This window comes from Oncorhynchus masou, unplaced genomic scaffold, assembly GCF_036934945.1.
Source record: "Oncorhynchus masou masou isolate Uvic2021 unplaced genomic scaffold, UVic_Omas_1.1 unplaced_scaffold_584, whole genome shotgun sequence".
Taxonomy (NCBI): domain Eukaryota; kingdom Metazoa; phylum Chordata; class Actinopteri; order Salmoniformes; family Salmonidae; genus Oncorhynchus; species Oncorhynchus masou.
Genome location: NW_027012260.1, coordinates 60,001 through 80,000, shown reverse-complemented (window position 1 = coordinate 80,000; position 20,000 = coordinate 60,001). Strand labels below are relative to the sequence as shown.

General features: G+C 45.7%; 1 protein-coding gene across 1 annotated transcript in view; it reads right to left on the bottom strand.

Moving 5' to 3' along the window:
- Window positions 1–20,000, bottom strand: part of LOC135536257 (neuronal acetylcholine receptor subunit non-alpha-3-like) — a 38,822-nt gene that overhangs the window by 3,847 nt on the left and 14,975 nt on the right. Inside the window, exons 3-5 of the mRNA XM_064962622.1 lie at window positions 13,396–13,440; window positions 10,891–11,000; window positions 9,104–9,235 (exon numbers count right to left, since the gene is read on the bottom strand). Of these exons, the coding sequence (XP_064818694.1) occupies window positions 9,104–9,235; window positions 10,891–11,000; window positions 13,396–13,440 (287 nt within the window). The remainder of the gene's footprint in view (window positions 1–9,103; window positions 9,236–10,890; window positions 11,001–13,395; window positions 13,441–20,000) is intronic.

Genomic DNA, 20,000 nt, shown 5'->3' with positions numbered 1-20,000 from the left:
ACATTCTGTCTGTGGTGGGGAGGGGAAAACATTCTGTCTGTGTTGGGGAGGGGAAAACATTCTGTCTGTGTTGGGGAGGGGAAACCATTCTGTCTGTGTTGGGGAGGGAAAACATTCTGTCTGTGTTGGGGAGGGGAAACCATTCTGTCTGTGTTGGGGAGGGGAAAACATTCTGTCTGTGGTGACTGCAGTTCTGTCTGTGTTGGGGAGGGAAAACATTCTGTCTGTGGTGGGGAGGGGAAACCATTCTGTCTGTGTTGGGGAGGGGAAAACATTCTGTCTGTGGTGGGGAGGGAAAACATTCTGTCTGTGTTGGGGAGGGGAAAACATTCTGTCTGTGGTGGGGAGGGGAAAACATTCTGTCTGTGTTGGGGAGGGGAAAACATTCTGTCTGTGTTGGGGAGGGGAAAACATTCTGTCTGTGGTGGGGAGGGGAAACCATTCTGTCTGTATTGGGGAGGGGAAAACATTCTGTCTGTGTTGGGGAGGGGGAAACATTCTGTCTGTGTTGGGGAGGGGAAACCATTCTGTCTGTATTGGGGAGGGGAAAACATTCTGTCTGTGGTGGGGAGGGGAAAACATTCTGTCTGTGTTGGGGAGGGGAAAATATTCTGTCTGTGTTGGGGAGGGGAAACCATTCTGTCTGTGTTGGGGAGGGAAAACATTCTGTCTGTGGTGGGGAGGGGAAACCATTCTGTCTGTGGTGGGGAGGGGAAAACATTCTGTCTGTGTTGGGGAGGGAAAACATTCTGTCTGTGGTGACTGCAGTTCTGTCTGTGTTGGGGAGGGAAAACATTCTGTCTGTGGTGGGGAGGGGAAAACATTCTGTCTGTGTTGGGGAGGGGAAAACATTCTGTCTGTGGTGGGGAGGGAAAACATTCTGTCTGTGTTGGGGAGGGGAAAACATTCTGTCTGTGTTGGGGAGGGGAAACCATTCTGTCTGTGGTGGGGAGGGGAAACCATTCTGTCTGTGGTGGGGAGGGGAAAACATTCTGTCTGTATTGGGGAGGGAAAACATTCTGTCTGTATTGGGGAGGGGAAACCATTCTGTCTGTGGTGGGGAGGGGAAACCATTCTGTCTGTGGTGGGGAGGGGAAAACATTCTGTCTGTATTGGGGAGGGAAAACATTCTGTCTGTATTGGGGAGGGAAAACATTCTGTCTGTATTGGGGAGGGGAAAACATTCTGTCTGTATTGGGGAGGGGAAAACATTCTGTCTGTGGTGGGGAGGGGAAAACATTCTGTCTGTATTGGGGAGGGGAAACCATTCTGTCTGTGGTGGGGAGGGAAACCATTCTGTCTGTGGTGGGGAGGGAAAACATTCTGTCTGTATTGGGGAGGGGAAAACATTCTGTCTGTGGTGGGGAGGGGAAAACATTCTGTCTGTGGTGGGGAGGGGAAAACATTCTGTCTGTATTGGGGAGGGGAAAACATTCTGTCTGTATTGGGGAGGGGAAAACATTCTGTCTGTGGTGGGGAGGGAAACATTCTGTCTGTGGTGGGGAGGGGAAAACATTCTGTCTGTGGTGGGGAGGGGAAAACATTCTGTCTGTGGTGGGGAGGGGAAAACATTCTGTCTGTGGTGGGGAGGGGAAAACATTCTGTCTGTGTTGGGGAGGGGAAAACATTCTGTCTGTGGTGGGGAGGGGAAAACATTCTGTCTGTGTTGGGGAGGGGGAACATTCTGTCTGTGTTGGGGAGGGGAAAACATTCTGTCTGTGGTGACTGCAGTTCTGTCTGTGTTGGGGAGGGGGAAACATTCTGTCTGTGTTGGGGAGGGGAAACATTCTGTCTGTGGTGGGGAGGGAAAACATTCTGTCTGTGGTGACTGCAGTTCTGTCTGTGTTGGGGAGGGGGAACATTCTGTCTGTGTTGGGGAGGGGAAAACATTCTGTCTGTGGTGGGGAGGGGAAAACATTCTGTCTGTGGTGGGGAGGGGGAAACATTCTGTCTGTGTTGGGGAGGGGAAAACATTCTGTCTGTATTGGGGAGGGGAAAACATTCTGTCTGTGTTGGGGAGGGGAAAACATTCTGTCTGTGGTGGGGAGGGAAAACATTCTGTCTGTGTTGGGGAGGGGAAACATTCTGTCTGTGTTGGGGAGGGAAAACATTCTGTCTGTATTGGGGAGGGGAAAACATTCTGTCTGTGGTGGGGAGGGGAAAACATTCTGTCTGTATTGGGGAGGGGAAAACATTCTGTCTGTGGTGGGGAGGGAAAACATTCTGTCTGTATTGGGGAGGGGAAAACATTCTGTCTGTGGTGACTGCAGTTCTGTCTGTGGTGGGGAGGGAAAACATTCTGTCTGTGTTGGGGAGGGGAAAACATTCTGTCTGTGGTGGGGAGGGGAAAACATTCTGTCTGTGGTGGGGAGGGAAAACATTCTGTCTGTATTGGGGAGGGAAAACATTCTGTCTGTATTGGGGAGGGGAAAACATTCTGTCTGTATTGGGGAGGGAAAACATTCTGTCTGTGGTGGGGAGGGGAAAACATTCTGTCTGTATTGGGGAGGGGAAACCATTCTGTCTGTGTTGGGGAGGGGAAAACATTCTGTCTGTGGTGGGGAGGGAAAACATTCTGTCTGTATTGGGGAGGGGAAAACATTCTGTCTGTATTGGGGAGGGGAAACCATTCTGTCTGTGGTGGGGAGGGGAAACCATTCTGTCTGTGGTGGGGAGGGGAAAACATTCTGTCTGTATTGGGGAGGGAAAACATTCTGTCTGTATTGGGGAGGGGAAAACATTCTGTCTGTATTGGGGAGGGGAAAACATTCTGTCTGTATTGGGGAGGGAAAACATTCTGTCTGTGGTGGGGAGGGGAAAACATTCTGTCTGTGGTGGGGAGGGGAAAACATTCTGTCTGTATTGGGGAGGGAAACCATTCTGTCTGTGGTGGGGAGGGGAAACCATTCTGTCTGTGGTGGGGAGGGGAAAACATTCTGTCTGTGGTGGGGAGGGAAAACATTCTGTCTGTGTTGGGGAGGGGAAAACATTCTGTCTGTGTTGGGGAGGGGAAAACATTCTGTCTGTGGTGGGGAGGGAAAACATTCTGTCTGTATTGGGGAGGGGAAAACATTCTGCCTGTGGTGGGGAGGGGAAAACATTCTGTCTGTGGTGGGGAGGGGAAAACATTCTGTCTGTGGTGGGGAGGGGAAAACATTCTGTCTGTGTTGGGGAGGGGAAAACATTCTGTCTGTGGTGACTGCAGTTCTGTCTGTGGTGGGGAGGGGAAAACATTCTGTCTGTGGTGACTGCAGTTCTGTCTGTGGTGGGGAGGGGAAAACATTCTGTCTGTGGTGGGGAGGGGAAAACATTCTGTCTGTGGTGGGGAGGGAAAACATTCTGTCTGTGTTGGGGAGGGGAAAACATTCTGTCTGTGGTGACTGCAGTTCTGTCTGTGGTGGGGAGGGGAAAACATTCTGTCTGTGGTGACTGCAGTTCTGTCTGTGGTGGGGAGGGGAAAACATTCTGTCTGTGGTGGGGAGGGAAAACATTCTGTCTGTGGTGGGGAGGGGAAAACATTCTGTCTGTGTTGGGGAGGGGAAAACATTCTGTCTGTGGTGACTGCAGTTCTGTCTGTGGTGGGGAGGGGAAAACATTCTGTCTGTGGTGACTGCAGTTCTGTCTGTGGTGGGGAGGGGAAAACATTCTGTCTGTGGTGGGGAGGGGAAAACATTCTGTCTGTGTTGGGGAGGGGAAAACATTCTGTCTGTGTTGGGGAGGGGAAAACATTCTGTCTGTGTTGGGGAGGGGAAAACATTCTGTCTGTGTTGGGGAGGGGAAAACATTCTGTCTGTGTTGGGGAGGGGAAAACATTCTGTCTGTGTTGGGGAGGGGAAAACATTCTGTCTGTGTTGGGGAGGGGAAAACATTCTGTCTGTGTTGGGGAGGGGAAAACATTCTGTCTGTGTTGGGGAGGGGAAAACATTCTGTCTGTATTGGGGAGGGAAACCATTCTGTCTGTGTTGGGGAGGGAAAACATTCTGTCTGTGTTGGGGAGGGGAAAACATTCTGTCTGTATTGGGGAGGGAAGACATTCTGTCTGTATTGGGGAGGGAAAACATTCTGTCTGTGGTGGGGAGGGGAAAACATTCTGTCCGTATTGGGGAGGGAAAACATTCTGTCTGTATTGGGGAGGGGAAAACATTCTGTCTGTGTTGGGGAGGGGAAACCATTCTGTCTGTGTTGGGGAGGGGAAAACATTCTGTCTGTGTTGGGGAGGGGAAAACATTCTGTCTGTGGTGGGGAGGGAAAACATTCTGTCTGTGGTGGGGAGGGGAAAACATTCTGTCTGTGGTGGGGAGGGGAAAACATTCTGTCTGTATTGGGGAGGGAAAACATTCTGTCTGTATTGGGGAGGGGAAACATTCTGTCTGTGTTGGGGAGGGGAAACATTCTGTCTGTGTTGGGGAGGGGAAACATTCTGTCTGTGTTGGGGAGGGAAAACATTCTGTCTGTGTTGGGGAGGGGAAACATTCTGTCTGTGTTGGGGAGGGGAAACATTCTGTCTGTGTTGGGGAGGGGAAACATTCTGTCTGTGTTGGGGAGGGGAAAACATTCTGTCTGTGGTGGGGAGGGGAAAACATTCTGTCTGTGGTGGGGAGGGGAAAACATTCTGTCTGTGGTGACTGCAGTTCTGTCTGTGTTGGGGAGGGGGAAACATTCTGTCTGTGTTGGGGAGGGAAAACATTCTGTCTGTGGTGGGGAGGGGAAAACATTCTGTCTGTGGTGGGGAGGGGGAAACATTCTGTCTGTGTTGGGGAGGGGAAAACATTCTGTCTGTATTGGGGAGGGAAAACATTCTGTCTGTGTTGGGGAGGGAAAACATTCTGTCTGTGGTGGGGAGGGGAAAACATTCTGTCTGTGTTGGGGAGGGGAAACATTCTGTCTGTGTTGGGGAGGGAAAACATTCTGTCTGTATTGGGGAGGGGAAAACATTCTGTCTGTGGTGGGGAGGGGAAAACATTCTGTCTGTATTGGGGAGGGAAAACATTCTGTCTGTGGTGGGGAGGGGAAAACATTCTGTCTGTATTGGGGAGGGGAAAACATTCTGTCTGTGGTGACTGCAGTTCTGTCTGTGGTGGGGAGGGGAAAACATTCTGTCTGTGTTGGGGAGGGAAAACATTCTGTCTGTGGTGGGGAGGGGAAAACATTCTGTCTGTGGTGGGGAGGGGAAAACATTCTGTCTGTATTGGGGAGGGGAAAACATTCTGTCTGTATTGGGGAGGGAAAACATTCTGTCTGTATTGGGGAGGGAAAACATTCTGTCTGTGGTGGGGAGGGGAAAACATTCTGTCTGTATTGGGGAGGGGAAACCATTCTGTCTGTATTGGGGAGGGGAAAACATTCTGTCTGTATTGGGGAGGGGAAAACATTCTGTCTGTGTTGGGGAGGGGAAACCATTCTGTCTGTGTTGGGGAGGGAAACCATTCTGTCTGTGGTGGGGAGGGAAAACATTCTGTCTGTGTTGGGGAGGGGAAAACATTCTGTCTGTATTGGGGAGGGAAAACATTCTGTCTGTGGTGGGGAGGGGAAAACATTCTGTCTGTGTTGGGGAGGGGAAACCATTCTGTCTGTGTTGGGGAGGGGAAAACATTCTGTCTGTGGTGGGGAGGGGAAAACATTCTGTCTGTATTGGGGAGGGGAAAACATTCTGTCTGTATTGGGGAGGGGAAACCATTCTGTCTGTGGTGGGGAGGGGAAACCATTCTGTCTGTGGTGGGGAGGGGAAAACATTCTGTCTGTATTGGGGAGGGAAAACATTCTGTCTGTATTGGGGAGGGGAAAACATTCTGTCTGTATTGGGGAGGGAAAACATTCTGTCTGTATTGGGGAGGGAAAACATTCTGTCTGTGGTGGGGAGGGAAAACATTCTGTCTGTATTGGGGAGGGGAAACCATTCTGTCTGTGGTGGGGAGGGGAAACCATTCTGTCTGTGGTGGGGAGGGAAAACATTCTGTCTGTGGTGGGGAGGGGAAAACATTCTGTCTGTGTTGGGGAGGGGAAACCATTCTGTCTGTGTTGGGGAGGGGAAAACATTCTGTCTGTGTTGGGGAGGGGAAAACATTCTGTCTGTGGTGGGGAGGGAAAACATTCTGTCTGTATTGGGGAGGGGAAAACATTCTGCCTGTGGTGGGGAGGGGAAAACATTCTGTCTGTGGTGGGGAGGGGAAAACATTCTGTCTGTGGTGGGGAGGGGAAAACATTATGTCTGTGTTGGGGAGGGGAAAACATTCTGTCTGTGGTGACTGCAGTTCTGTCTGTGGTGGGGAGGGGAAAACATTCTGTCTGTGGTGACTGCAGTTCTGTCTGTGGTGGGGAGGGGAAAACATTCTGTCTGTGGTGGGGAGGGGAAAACATTCTGTCTGTGGTGGGGAGGGGAAAACATTCTGTCTGTGTTGGGGAGGGAAAACATTCTGTCTGTGGTGACTGCAGTTCTGTCTGTGGTGGGGAGGGAAAACATTCTGTCTGTGGTGACTGCAGTTCTGTCTGTGGTGGGGAGGGGAAAACATTCTGTCTGTGGTGGGGAGGGGAAAACATTCTGTCTGTGGTGGGGAGGGGAAAACATTCTGTCTGTGTTGGGAAGGGGAAAACATTCTGTCTGTGGTGACTGCAGTTCTGTCTGTGGTGGGGAGGGGAAAACATTCTGTCTGTGGTGACTGCAGTTCTGTCTGTGGTGGGGAGGGGAAAACATTCTGTCTGTGGTGGGGAGGGAAAACATTCTGTCTGTGTTGGGGAGGGAAAACATTCTGTCTGTGTTGGGGAGGGAAAACATTCTGTCTGTGTTGGGGAGGGAAAACATTCTGTCTGTGTTGGGGAGGGGAAAACATTCTGTCTGTGTTGGGGAGGGGAAAACATTCTGTCTGTGTTGGGGAGGGGAAAACATTCTGTCTGTGTTGGGGAGGGGAAAACATTCTGTCTGTGTTGGGGAGGGGAAAACATTCTGTCTGTGTTGGGGAGGGGAAAACATTCTGTCTGTATTGGGGAGGGGAAACCATTCTGTCTGTGTTGGGGAGGGGAAAACATTCTGTCTGTGTTGGGGAGGGGAAAACATTCTGTCTGTATTGGGGAGGGGAAGACATTCTGTCTGTATTGGGGAGGGGAAAACATTCTGTCTGTGGTGGGGAGGGGAAAACATTCTGTCCGTATTGGGGAGGGGAAAACATTCTGTCTGTATTGGGGAGGGGAAAACATTCTGTCTGTGTTGGGGAGGGGAAACCATTCTGTCTGTGTTGGGGAGGGGAAAACATTCTGTCTGTGTTGGGGAGGGAAAACATTCTGTCTGTGGTGGGGAGGGGAAAACATTCTGTCTGTGGTGGGGAGGGGAAAACATTCTGTCTGTGGTGGGGAGGGGAAAACATTCTGTCTGTATTGGGGAGGGGAAAACATTCTGTCTGTATTGGGGAGGGGAAACATTCTGTCTGTGTTGGGGAGGGGAAACATTCTGTCTGTGTTGGGGAGGGGAAACATTCTGTCTGTGGTGGGGAGGGGAAAACATTCTGTCTGTGGTGGGGAGGGGAAACCATTCTGTCTGTGTTGGGGAGGGAAAACATTCTGTCTGTGGTGGGGAGGGGAAAACATTCTGTCTGTATTGGGGAGGGGAAAACATTCTGTCTGTGTTGGGGAGGGGAAAACATTCTGTCTGTGTTGGGGAGGGGAAAACATTCTGTCTGTATTGGGGAGGGGAAAACATTCTGTCTGTGTTGGGGAGGGGAAAACATTCTGTCTGTGTTGGGGAGGGGAAACATTCTGTCTGTGTTGGGGAGGGGAAAACATTCTGTCTGTGTTGGGGAGGGGAAACATTCTGTCTGTGTTGGGGAGGGGAAACATTCTGTCTGTGTTGGGGAGGGGAAACATTCTGTCTGTGTTGGGGAGGGGAAACATTCTGTCTGTGTTGGGGAGGGAAAACATTCTGTCTGTGGTGGGGAGGGGAAAACATTCTGTCTGTGGTGGGGAGGGGAAAACATTCTGTCTGTATTGGGGAGGGGAAAACATTCTGTCTGTGGTGACTGCAGTTCTGTCTGTCTTTTTAAATTGACTTTATATTAAAGTATTTATATTGTAAAGTAACAAAGAAGTTATATATCTTGTTTTTTAACAAAAAAAATATACACCAGTCACATCTCAATCAACCAATCAGCCAACCAATCAACAAATCAACCAATTGACAAATCTACCAATTGACCAATCAACCAATCATCAACCAATCAATCAACCAATCAACCAGCCAACCAAAGGGAAGGGGAGAGTGAGTGATAAAGGAGAAGAAGTGACACAACAAATCTTATAAATGATAGTGATAAAGTGATATGGTAAAACAGAGATAATCATGGATAAAGTGATATAGTAAAACAGAGATAATCATGGATAAAGTGATATAGTAATACAGAGATAATTATGGATAAAGTGATATAGTAATACAGAGATAATTATGGATAAAGTGATATGGTAAAACAGAGATAATCATGGATAAAGTGATATGGTAAAACAGAGATAATCATGGATAAAGTGATATAGTAAAACAGAGATAATCATGGATAAAGTGATATGTAAAACAGAGATAATCATGGATAAAGTGATATAGTAAAACAGAGATAATCATGAATAAAGTGATATAGTAAAACAGAGATAACCATGGATAAAGTGATATGGTAAAACAGAGATAATCATGGATAAAGTGATATGGTAAAACAGAGATAATCATGGATAAAGTGATATAGTAAAACAGAGATAATCATGGATAAAGTGATATAGTAAAACAGAGATAATCATGGATAAAGTGATATGGTAAAACAGAGATAATCATGGATAAAGTGATATAGTAAAACAGAGATAATCATGGATAAAGTGATATGGTAAAACAGAGATAATCATGGATAAAGTGATATAGTAAAACAGAGATAATCATGGATGTCACCTTCTTCCCGTCCGACAGGTAGGACTGATGGATTGTTTGGTTGATTAGTGTGTGTGTGTTTGTGTGTCTGTGTGTATGTGCTTCCATGTTAGTGTTTATGTGTGCGTGAGCCTGTGTGTGTTCATGTGTGTATGTTGTGTGCGTGTGAGTGTTCGTGTGTGTGTGTGTGTGTCCAGCGGTCAGTCCCACCTGTCGAAGGGAAAGAAGGTGACGTCCATGGTGCATGAAGACTTGTAGCTGGCCGGAGGGGTCCACCTGATTGTCCCATCTGACCTCACGATGGCTTTGGTCATCAGAGAGCCCTCGAAACGCCCGTCAGCACTGGGGGGGGGAGTGAGTGAGTGAGTGAGTGAGTGAGTGAGTGAGGAGTGAGTAAGGGGGATAGGGAGGGAGGGGTTAGGATAGGGATGGGAGGGAAGGGAGGGAGGAAGGAAGGGAGGGAAGGAGGGGAAGTTAGTTGGAGAGTTGTGATAGACACATTTTAAACACACAACAAGAGACGATGAGGCTGTTGAAAAGAACCAGCAGAACTTTTCAGGATGCTGCGTGGTCGCGCTGGTTGTCCTAAAACGATACTAGATTATAATAGACCTCCATGCTAACCTTGCTAACATGAATGCTTATAATAGACCTCCATGCTAACACTGCTAACATGAATGCTTATAATAGACCTCCATGCTAACCCTGCTAACATGAATGATTATAATAGACCTTCATGCTAACCCTGCTAACATGAATGATTATAATAGACCTCCATGCTAACCCTGCTAACATGAATGCTTATAATAGACCTCCATGCTAACCCTGCTAACATGAATGCTTATAATAGACCTCCATGCTAACCCTGCTAACATGAATGATTATAATAGACCTCCATGCTAACCCTGCTAACATGAATGATTACAATAGACCTCCATGCTAACCCTGCTAACATGAATGATTACAATAGACCTCCATGCTAACCCTGCTAACATGAATGCTTATAATAGACCTCCATGCTAACCCTGCTAACATGAATGATTATAATAGACCTCCATGCTAACACTGCTAACATAAATTATTATAATAGACCTCCATGCTAACCCTGCTAACATTAATTATTATAATATACCTCTATGCTAACCCTGCTAACATTAATTATTATAATATACCTCTATGCTAACCCTGCTAACATGAATCATTACAATAGACCTTCATGCTAACCCTGCTAACATAAATGCTTATAATAGACCTCCATGCTAACACTGCTAACATAAATTATTATAATAGACCTCCATGCTAACCCTGCTAACATTAATTATTATAATATACCTCCATGCTAACCCTGCTAACATGAATGATTACAATAGACCTTCATGCTAACCCTGCTAACATAAATGATTATAATAGACCTCCATGCTAACACTGCTAACATAAATTATTATAATAGACCTCCATGCTAACCCTGCTAACATTAATTATTATAATATACCTCCATGCTAACCCTGCTAACATGAATGATTACAATAGACCTTCATGCTAACCCTGCTAACATAAATGATTATAATAGACCTCCATGCTAACACTGCTAACATAAATTATTATAATAGACCTCCATGCTAACACTGCTAACATACATGATTATAATAGACCTCCATGCTAACACTGCTAACATGAATGATTATAATAGACCTCCATGCTAATCCAGCTAACATTAATGATTATAATAGACCTCCATGCTAACCCTGCTAACATTAATGATTATAATAGACCTCCATGCTAATCCGGCTAAGATTAATGAAGTGAGGAGGAAGAAAATCAGTAGAAGTACTATGTAATACACTTTTATTAGAGTGAAGAGTTGTCTTACAAGTATCTAAACTGTAAAGCAGGTTCTAAGAAAGCATTCATTGATTTTTCAGGGACAATAAAGTATCAAAGAAAGTCTGAAAACACAGAGCTGAGCCCATATGAAGCAGGAAGTAGTGCGGACTCACTTCTCATAGAGAACGATGTCTGGCAGCCATATTGTTTCAGATGGAACTCTGATAGAGGTGATTCCTCCATACTCATCAGGGTTCCACTGGAGCTTCACATCCACCCACTCCTACAGAACATAGAACATTACATTATACCAGAACATAGAACATTACATTATACCAGAACATAGAACATTACATTACAATGTAGCATTATAAAGTAACATTACATTATAACATAACATAACAATATACCATGACATTATAACAGAACAATATACCATTACATTACAACGTAACATTATAAAATAACATGACATTATAACAGAACAATATACCATGACATTATAACAGAACAATATACCATTACATTACAACGTAACATTATAAAATAACATGACATTATAACATAACAATATAACATAATAACATTTTTTTATATATTATTATAATTGTTATAAAATAACATGACATTATAACATAACAATATAACATAATAACATTTTTTTACCTTTATTTAACTAGGTCCGTCAGTTAAAAACAAATTCTTATTTTCAATGATGGCCTAGGAACAGTGTTCAGGGGCAGAACGCCAGATTTGTACCTTGTCAGCTCGGGGATTTGAACTTGCAACCTTTTGGTTACGAGTCCAACGCACTAACCACTAGGCTACCCTGCTGTATAGCATTACATTATAACATAACAATATACCATTACATTACAACATAACAATATACCATTACATTATAAAATAACAATATAAAATAACATTATAACATAACAATATACAATTAAATTATAACATAACAATATACCATTACATTATAACAGAACAATATACCATAGCATTATAACATAACAATATACAATTAAATTATAACATAACAATATACCATAACATTATAACATAACAATATAACATGGCAATATAACATAACATTATAACATAACAATATACCATAACATTATAACATAACATTATAACATGACAATATAACGTAACAATATACCATAACATTATAACATACTTTTATAACATGACATTATAACATAACATTATAACATAACATTATAACATGACAATATAACGTAACAATATAGCATTATTTTATAACATAACAATATAACATACTTTTACAACATAACATTACAACATAACATTACAAAATAACATTATAACATAACATTATAACATAACATAACAATATAACATGGCAATATAACATAACATTATAACATAACAATATAACATAACATTATAACATAACAATATAACATGATAATATAACATTACATTATAACATGACAATATAACATTATAACATAACATTATAACATAACAATATAACATAACATTATAACATAACATTATAGCATACTTTTATAACATGACAATATAACATACTTTTACAACATAACATTACAACATAACATTACAACATGACATTATAACATAACATTACAACATAACATTACAACATGACATTACAACATAACATTATAACATGACATTATAACATGACAATATGACATGACATTATAACATACCATTACAATAATACCAATACAGGCATGAACTGCTAAGGTATAACACTGCTACATAAATACAACACCATATTGAAGTTTTCTAGAAACAAGTGCTGCTCTATGAAGCTGATTGGTCCTTACCTGGCATAGCCAGACATTAGTAGTCATCAGCTGATTGGTCCTTACCTGGCATAGCCAGACATTAGTAGTCATCAGCTGATTGGTCCTTACCTGGCATAGCCAGACATTAGTAGTCATCAGCTGATTGGTCCTTACCTGGCATAGCCAGACATTAGTAGTCACCAGCTAATTGGTCCTTACCTGGCATAGCCAGACATTAGTAGTCATCAGCTGATTGGTCCTTACCTGGCATAGCCAGACATTAGTAGGCATCAGCTGATTGGTCCTTACATGCCATAGCCAGACATCAGTAGTCATCAGCTGATTGGTCCTTACCTGCCATAGCCAGACATTAGTAGTCATCAGCTGATTGGTCCTTACCTGGCATAGCCAGACATTAGTAGTCATCAGCTGATTGGTCCTTACCTGCCATAGCCAGACATTAGTAGTCATCAGCTGATTGGTCCTTACCTGGCATAGCCAGACATTAGTAGTCATCAGCTGATTGGTCCTTACCTGGCATAGCCAGACATTAGTAGTCATCAGCTGATTGGTCCTTACCTGCCATAGCCAGACATTAGTAGTCATCAGCTGATTGGTCCTTACCTGGCATAGCCAGACATTAGTAGTCATCAGCTGATTGGTCCTTACCTGGCATAGCCAGACATTAGTAGTCATCAGCTGATTGGTCCTTACCTGGCATAGCCAGACATTAGTAGTCATCTGCTGATTGGTCCTTATCTGCCATAGCCAGACATTAGTAGTCATCAGCTGATTGGTCCTTACCTGCCATAGCCAGACATTAGTAGTCATCAGCTGATTGGTCCTTACCTGGCATAGCCAGACATTAGTAGTCATCCGCTGATTAGTCCTTACCTGCCATAGCCAGACATTAGTAGTCATCAGCTGATTCTTCTCATCCTGTCAGAACAAGAAGAGAAGAGAAGGAATATGCATTATGAACAATGTCTGCATGACTAAAAGCAAAGTTTTAGATGAAAGACAGAATACATGATTAGAAGTTGAAGAAGTTTGGAAGGATGCCGGTCAAATTAGACTGGAGTGAAAATCCATGGCACAGATGTCATGGTCTCTCTGTGACCCAGAAAGACAGTGGGACAGAATGTCTGTCTACCTGACTGAATCAATGGTCAAAGGTGGGTTTTAGGCAGATTGGTGCATTTTGGTTAAATGACCACAAGGTGGCAGTATGTAGTCATTACAGGAATGTGAGAGAGGAGTGTGTGACTGCCTCACAAGGACTAGGAACAAATGTGGTTCACACAGTTGTGTGTTTGTGATGTTAGAGTTAGAGACAGGGACAGAGAACAATTTAGAGAGAGAGAGTGGTTGCGCGTGCATGTGTGTGTGTGTGTGTGTGTGCGTGTGTGCGTGCGTGCTCGTTTGTGTGTGTGTCTGTGGAGGTCAGTGTAAATAATCGATGCTAGCTCCTCTCTACCCAATGGTCCCATTAGAGACAGAGAGAGAGAGAAAGAGAGCAAGAGGGTGAGAGAGAGGAGTGTGTGACTGCCTCACAAGGACTAGGAACAAATGTGGTTCACACAGTTGTGTGTTTGTGATGTTAGAGTTAGAGACAGGGACAGAGAACAATTTAGAGAGAGAGAGTGGTCGCGCGTGCTTGTGTGTGCTTGTGTGTGCTTGTGTGTGTGTGTTTGTGTCTGTCTGTGCGTGTGTGTGTCTGTGGAGGTTAGTGTAAATAATCGATGCTATCTAGCTCCTCTCGGCCCAATGGTCCCATTAGAGAGAGAGAGGAAAGAGGGAGAGAGAAGTGAGGAAAGCGGGAGAGAGAAGAGAGCAAGAGAGCATCCTTTTAGGATGACCCTCGCTCCACTCTTCTCCTCTCTCTCCTCCTCTCCTCCCTGTATCTTCCCTTGCCGTCAAAATAACCACCTTTCTCTCATTTCCCCTCCTCCTTCTTTTTACCTCTCTTCCTGTCCTCCTCCTTACCTCTCTTCCTGTCCTCCTCCATCCCTTTACCTCTCTTCCTGTCCTCCTCCTTCCCCTTACCTCTCTTCCTGTCCTCCTCCTTCCCCTGACCTCTCTTCCTGTCCTCCTCCTTCCCCTGACCTCTCTTCCTGTCCTCCTCCTCCCCCTGACCTCTCTTCCTGTCCTCCTCCTTCCCCTTACCTCTCTTCCTGTCCTCCTCCTTCCCCTTACCTCTCTTCTTGTCCTCCTCCTTCCCTTGACCTCTCTTCCTGTCCTCCTCCTTCCCCTTACCTATCTTCCTGTCCTCCACCTTCCCCTTACCTCTCTTCCTGTCCTCCTCCTTCCCCTGACCTCTCTTCCTGTCCGCCTCCTTCCCTTGACCTCTCTTCCTGTCCTCCTCCTTCCCCTTACCTCTCTTCCTGTCCTCCTCCTTCCCCTGACCTCTCTTCCTGTCCTCCTCCTTCCCCTTACCTCTCTTCCTGTCCTCCTCCTTCCCTTGACCTCTCTTCCTGTCCTCCTCCTTCCCTTGACCTCTCTTCCTGTCCTCCTCCTTCCCCTTACCTCTCTTCCTGTCCTCCTCCTTCCCCTGACCTCTCTTCCTGTCCTCCTCCTTCCCCTTACCTCTCTTCCTGTCCTCCTCCTTCCCCTTACCTCTCTTCCTGTCCTCCTCCTTCCCCTGACCTCTCTTCCTGTCCTCCTCCTTCCCCTTACCTCTCTTCCTGTCCTCCTCCTTCCCTTGACCTCTCTTCCTGTCCTCCTCCTTCCCTTGACCTCTCTTCCTGTCCTCCTCCTTCCCCTTACCTCTCTTCCTGTCCTCCTCCTTCCCCTGACCTCTCTTCCTGTCCTCCTCCTTCCCCTTACCTCTCTCCCTGTCCTCCTCCTGTCATCCCCTCTTCTCAAAAACCAAATCAAATCAAATTTTATTTGTCACATACACATGGTTAGCAGATGTTAATGCGAGTGTAGTGAAATGCTTGTGCTTCCAATTCCGACAATGCAGTAATAACCAACAAGTAATCTAACTAACAATTCCAAAACTAATATCTTATACACAGTGTAAGGGGATAAAGAATATGTACATAAAGATATGAATGAGTGATGGTGCAGAGCAGCATAGGCAAGATACAGTAGATGGTATCGAGTACAGTATATACATATGAGATGAGTATGTAAACAAAGTGGCATAGTTAAAGTGGCTAGTGATACATGTATTACATAAGGATGCAGTAGATGACAGAGTACAGTATATACGTATACATATGAGATGAATAATGTAGGGTATGTAAACATTATATTAGGTAGCATTGTTTAAAGTGGCTAGTGATATATTTTACATCCTTTCCCATCAATTCCCATTATTGAAGTGGCTGGAGTTGAGTCAGTGTGTTAGCAGCAGCCACTCAATGTTAGTGGTGGCTGTTTAACAGTCTGATGGCCTTGAGATAGAAGCTGTTTTTCAGTCTCTCGGTCCCAGCTTTGATGCACCTGTACTGACCTCGCCTTCTGGATGATAGCGGGGTGAACAGGCAGTGGCTCGGGTGGGTGTTGTCCTTGATGATCTTTATGGCCTTCCTGTGACATCGGTGGTGTAGGTGTCCTTGAGGGCAGGTAGTTTGCCCCCGGTGATGCGTTGTGCAGACCTCACTACCCTCTGGAGAGCCTTACGGTTGTGGGCGGAGCAGTTGCCGTACCAGGCGGTGATACAGCCCGCCAGGATGCTCTCGATTGTGCATCTGTAGAAGTTTGTGAGTGCTTTTGGTGACAAGCCGAATTTCTTCAGCCTCCTGAGGTTGAAGAGGCGCTGCTGCGCCTTCTTCACGATGCTGTCTGTGTGAGTGGACCAATTTAGTTTGTCTGTGATGTGTATGCCGAGGAACTTAAAACTTACTACTCTCTCCACTACTGTTCCATCGATGTGGATAGGGGGGTGTTCCCTCTGCTGTTTCCTGAAGTCCACAATCATCTCCTTAGTTTTGTTTACGTTGAGTGTGAGGTTATTGTCCTGACACCACACTCCGAGGGCCCTCACCTCCTCCCTGTAGGCCGTCTCGTCGTTGTTGGTAATCAAGCCTACCACTGTTGTGTCGTCCGCAAACTTGATGATTGAGTTGGAGGCGTGCGTTGCCGCGCAGTCGTGGGTGAACAGGGAGTACAGGAGAGGGCTCAGAACGCACCCTTGTGGGGCCCCAGTGTTGAGGATCAGCGGGGTGGAGATGTTGTTTCCTACCCCCACCACCTGGGGTGGCCCGTCAGGAAGTCCAGTACCCAGTTGCACAGGGCGGGATCGAGACCCAGGGTCTCGAGCTTGATGACGAGCTTGGAGGGTACTATGATGTTAAATGCCGAGCTGTAGTCGATGAACAGCATTCTCACATAGGTATTCCTCTTGTCCAGATGGGTTAGGTTAACCAACTCCACCAGACAGAGAAATGGGGTAAAGAGAGGGGGTATAGGCGGACGGCAGAAATGTCCATGATGCTGAAATGTACCGTAACACAGTAGGACAGATCAGGATCATGGTAAGACAGTAGGACAGATCAGGATCATGGTAAGACAGTAGGACAGATCAGGACCATGGTAACACAGTAGGACAGATCAGGACCATGGTAAGACAATAGGACAGATCAGGACCATGGTAACACAGTAGGACAGATCAGGACCATGGTAACACAGTAGGACAGATCAGGATCATGGTAAGACAGTAGGACAGATCAGGACCATGGTAACACAGTAGGACAGATCAGGACCATGGTAAGACAATAGGACAGATCAGGACCATGGTAACACAGTAGGACAGATCAGGACCATGGTAACACAGTAGGACAGATCAGGACCATGGTAAGACAATAGGACAGATCAGGACCATGGTAAGACAATAGGACAGATCAGGACCATGGTAACACAGTAGGACAGATCAGGACCATGGTAACACAGTAGGACAGATCAGGACCATGGTAACACAGTAGGACAGATCAGGACCATGGTAAGACAGTAGGACAGATCAGGACCATGGTAAGACAGTAGGACAGATCAGGACCATGGTAACACAGTAGGACAGATCAGGACCATGGTAAGACAATAGGACAGATCAGGACCATGGTAACACAGTAGGACAGATCAGGACCATGGTAACACAGTAGGACAGATCAGGACCATGGTAACACAGTAGGACAGATCAGGACCATGGTAAGACAGTAGGACAGATCAGGACCATGGTAACACAGTAGGACAGATCAGGACCATGGTAAGACAATAGGACAGATCAGGACCATGGTAACACAGTAGGACAGATCAGGACCATGGTAACACAGTAGGACAGATCAGGACCATGGTAAGACAATAGGACAGATCAGGACCATGGTAACACAGTAGGACAGATCAGGACCATGGTAACACAGTAGGACAGATCAGGACCATGGTAAGACAATAGGACAGATCAGGACCATGGTAAGACAATAGGACAGATCAGGACCATGGTAACACAGTAGGAAAGATTAGGACCATGGTAAGACAATAGGACAGATCAGGACCATGGTAAGACAGTAGGACAGATCAGGACCATGGTAACACAGTAGGACAGATCAGGACCATGGTAACACAGTAGGACAGATCAGGACCATGGTAACACAGTAGGACAGATCAGGACCATGGTAAGACAGTAGGACAGATCAGGACCATGGTAACACAGTAGGACAGATCAGGACCATGGTAAGACAATAGGACAGATCAGGACCATGGTAACACAGTAGGACAGATCAGGACCATGGTAACACAGTAGGACAGATCAGGACCATGGTAAGACAATAGGACAGATCAGGACCATGGTAACACAGTAGGACAGATCAGGACCATGGTAAGACAATAGGACAGATCAGGACCATGGAAACACAGTAGGACAGATCAGGACCATGGTAACACAGTAGGAAAGATTAGGACCATGGTAACACAGTAGGAAAGATTAGGACCATGGTAAGACAATAGGACAGATCAGGACCATGGTAAGACAGTAGGACAGATCAGGACCATGGTAACACAGTAGGACAGATCAGGACCATGGTAAGACAGTAGGAAAGATTAGGACCATGGTAAGACAGTAGGACAGATCAGGACCATGGTAACACAGTAGGACAGATCAGGACCATGGTAAGACAATAGGACAGATCAGGACCATGGTAACACAGTAGGACAGATCAGGACCATGGTAACACAGTAGGACAGATCAGGACCATGGTAACACAGTAGGACAGATCAGGACCATGGTAAGACAGTAGGACAGATCAGGACCATGGTAAGACAATAGGACAGATCAGGACCATGGTAACACAGTAGGACAGATCAGGACCATGGTAAGACAATAGGACAGATCAGGACCATGGTAACACAGTAGGACAGATCAGGACCATGGTAACACAGTAGGACAGATCAGGACCATGGTAACACAGTAGGACAGATCAGGACCATGGTAAGACAGTAGGACAGATCAGGACCATGGTAACACAGTAGGACAGATCAGGACCATGGTAAGACAATAGGACAGATCAGGACCATGGTAACACAGTAGGACAGATCAGGACCATGGTAACACAGTAGGACAGATCAGGACCATGGTAAGACAATAGGACAGATCAGGACCATGGTAACACAGTAGGACAGATCAGGACCATGGTAAGACAATAGGACAGATCAGGACCATGGTAACACAGTAGGAGAGATCAGGACCATGGTAACACAGTAGGAAAGATTAGGACCATGGTAAGACAATAGGACAGATCAGGACCATGGTAAGACAGTAGGACAGATCAGGACCATGGTAACACAGTAGGACAGATCAGGACCATGGTAACACAGTAGGAAAGATTAGGACCATGGTAAGACAGTAGGACAGATCAGGACCATGGTAACACAGTAGGACAGATCAGGACCATGGTAAGACAGTAGGACAGATCAGGACCATGGTAAGACAGTAGGAAAGATTAGGACCATGGTAAGACAATAGGACAGATCAGGACCATGGTAACACAGTAGGACAGATCAGGACCATGGTAACACAGTAGGACAGATCAGGACCATGGTAACACAATAGGACAGATCAGGACCATGGTAACACAATAGGACAGATCAGGACCATGGTAACACAGTCGGACAGATCAGGACCATGGTAACACAATAGGACAGATCAGGACCATGGTAACACAATAGGACAGATCAGGACCATGGTAACACAATAGGACAGATCAGGACCATGGTAACACAGTAGGACAGATCAGGACCATGGTAACACAATAGGACAGATCAGGACCGTGGTAACACAATAGGACAGATCAGGACCATGGTAACACAGTAGGACAGATCAGGACCATGGTAACACAATAGGACAGATCAGGACCATGGTAACACAGTAGGACAGATCAGGATCATGGTAAGACAATAGGACAGATCAGGACCATGGTAAGACAATAGGACAGATCAGGACCATGGTAAGACAATAGGACAGATCAGGACCATGGTAACACAATAGGACAGGAACATTCCCT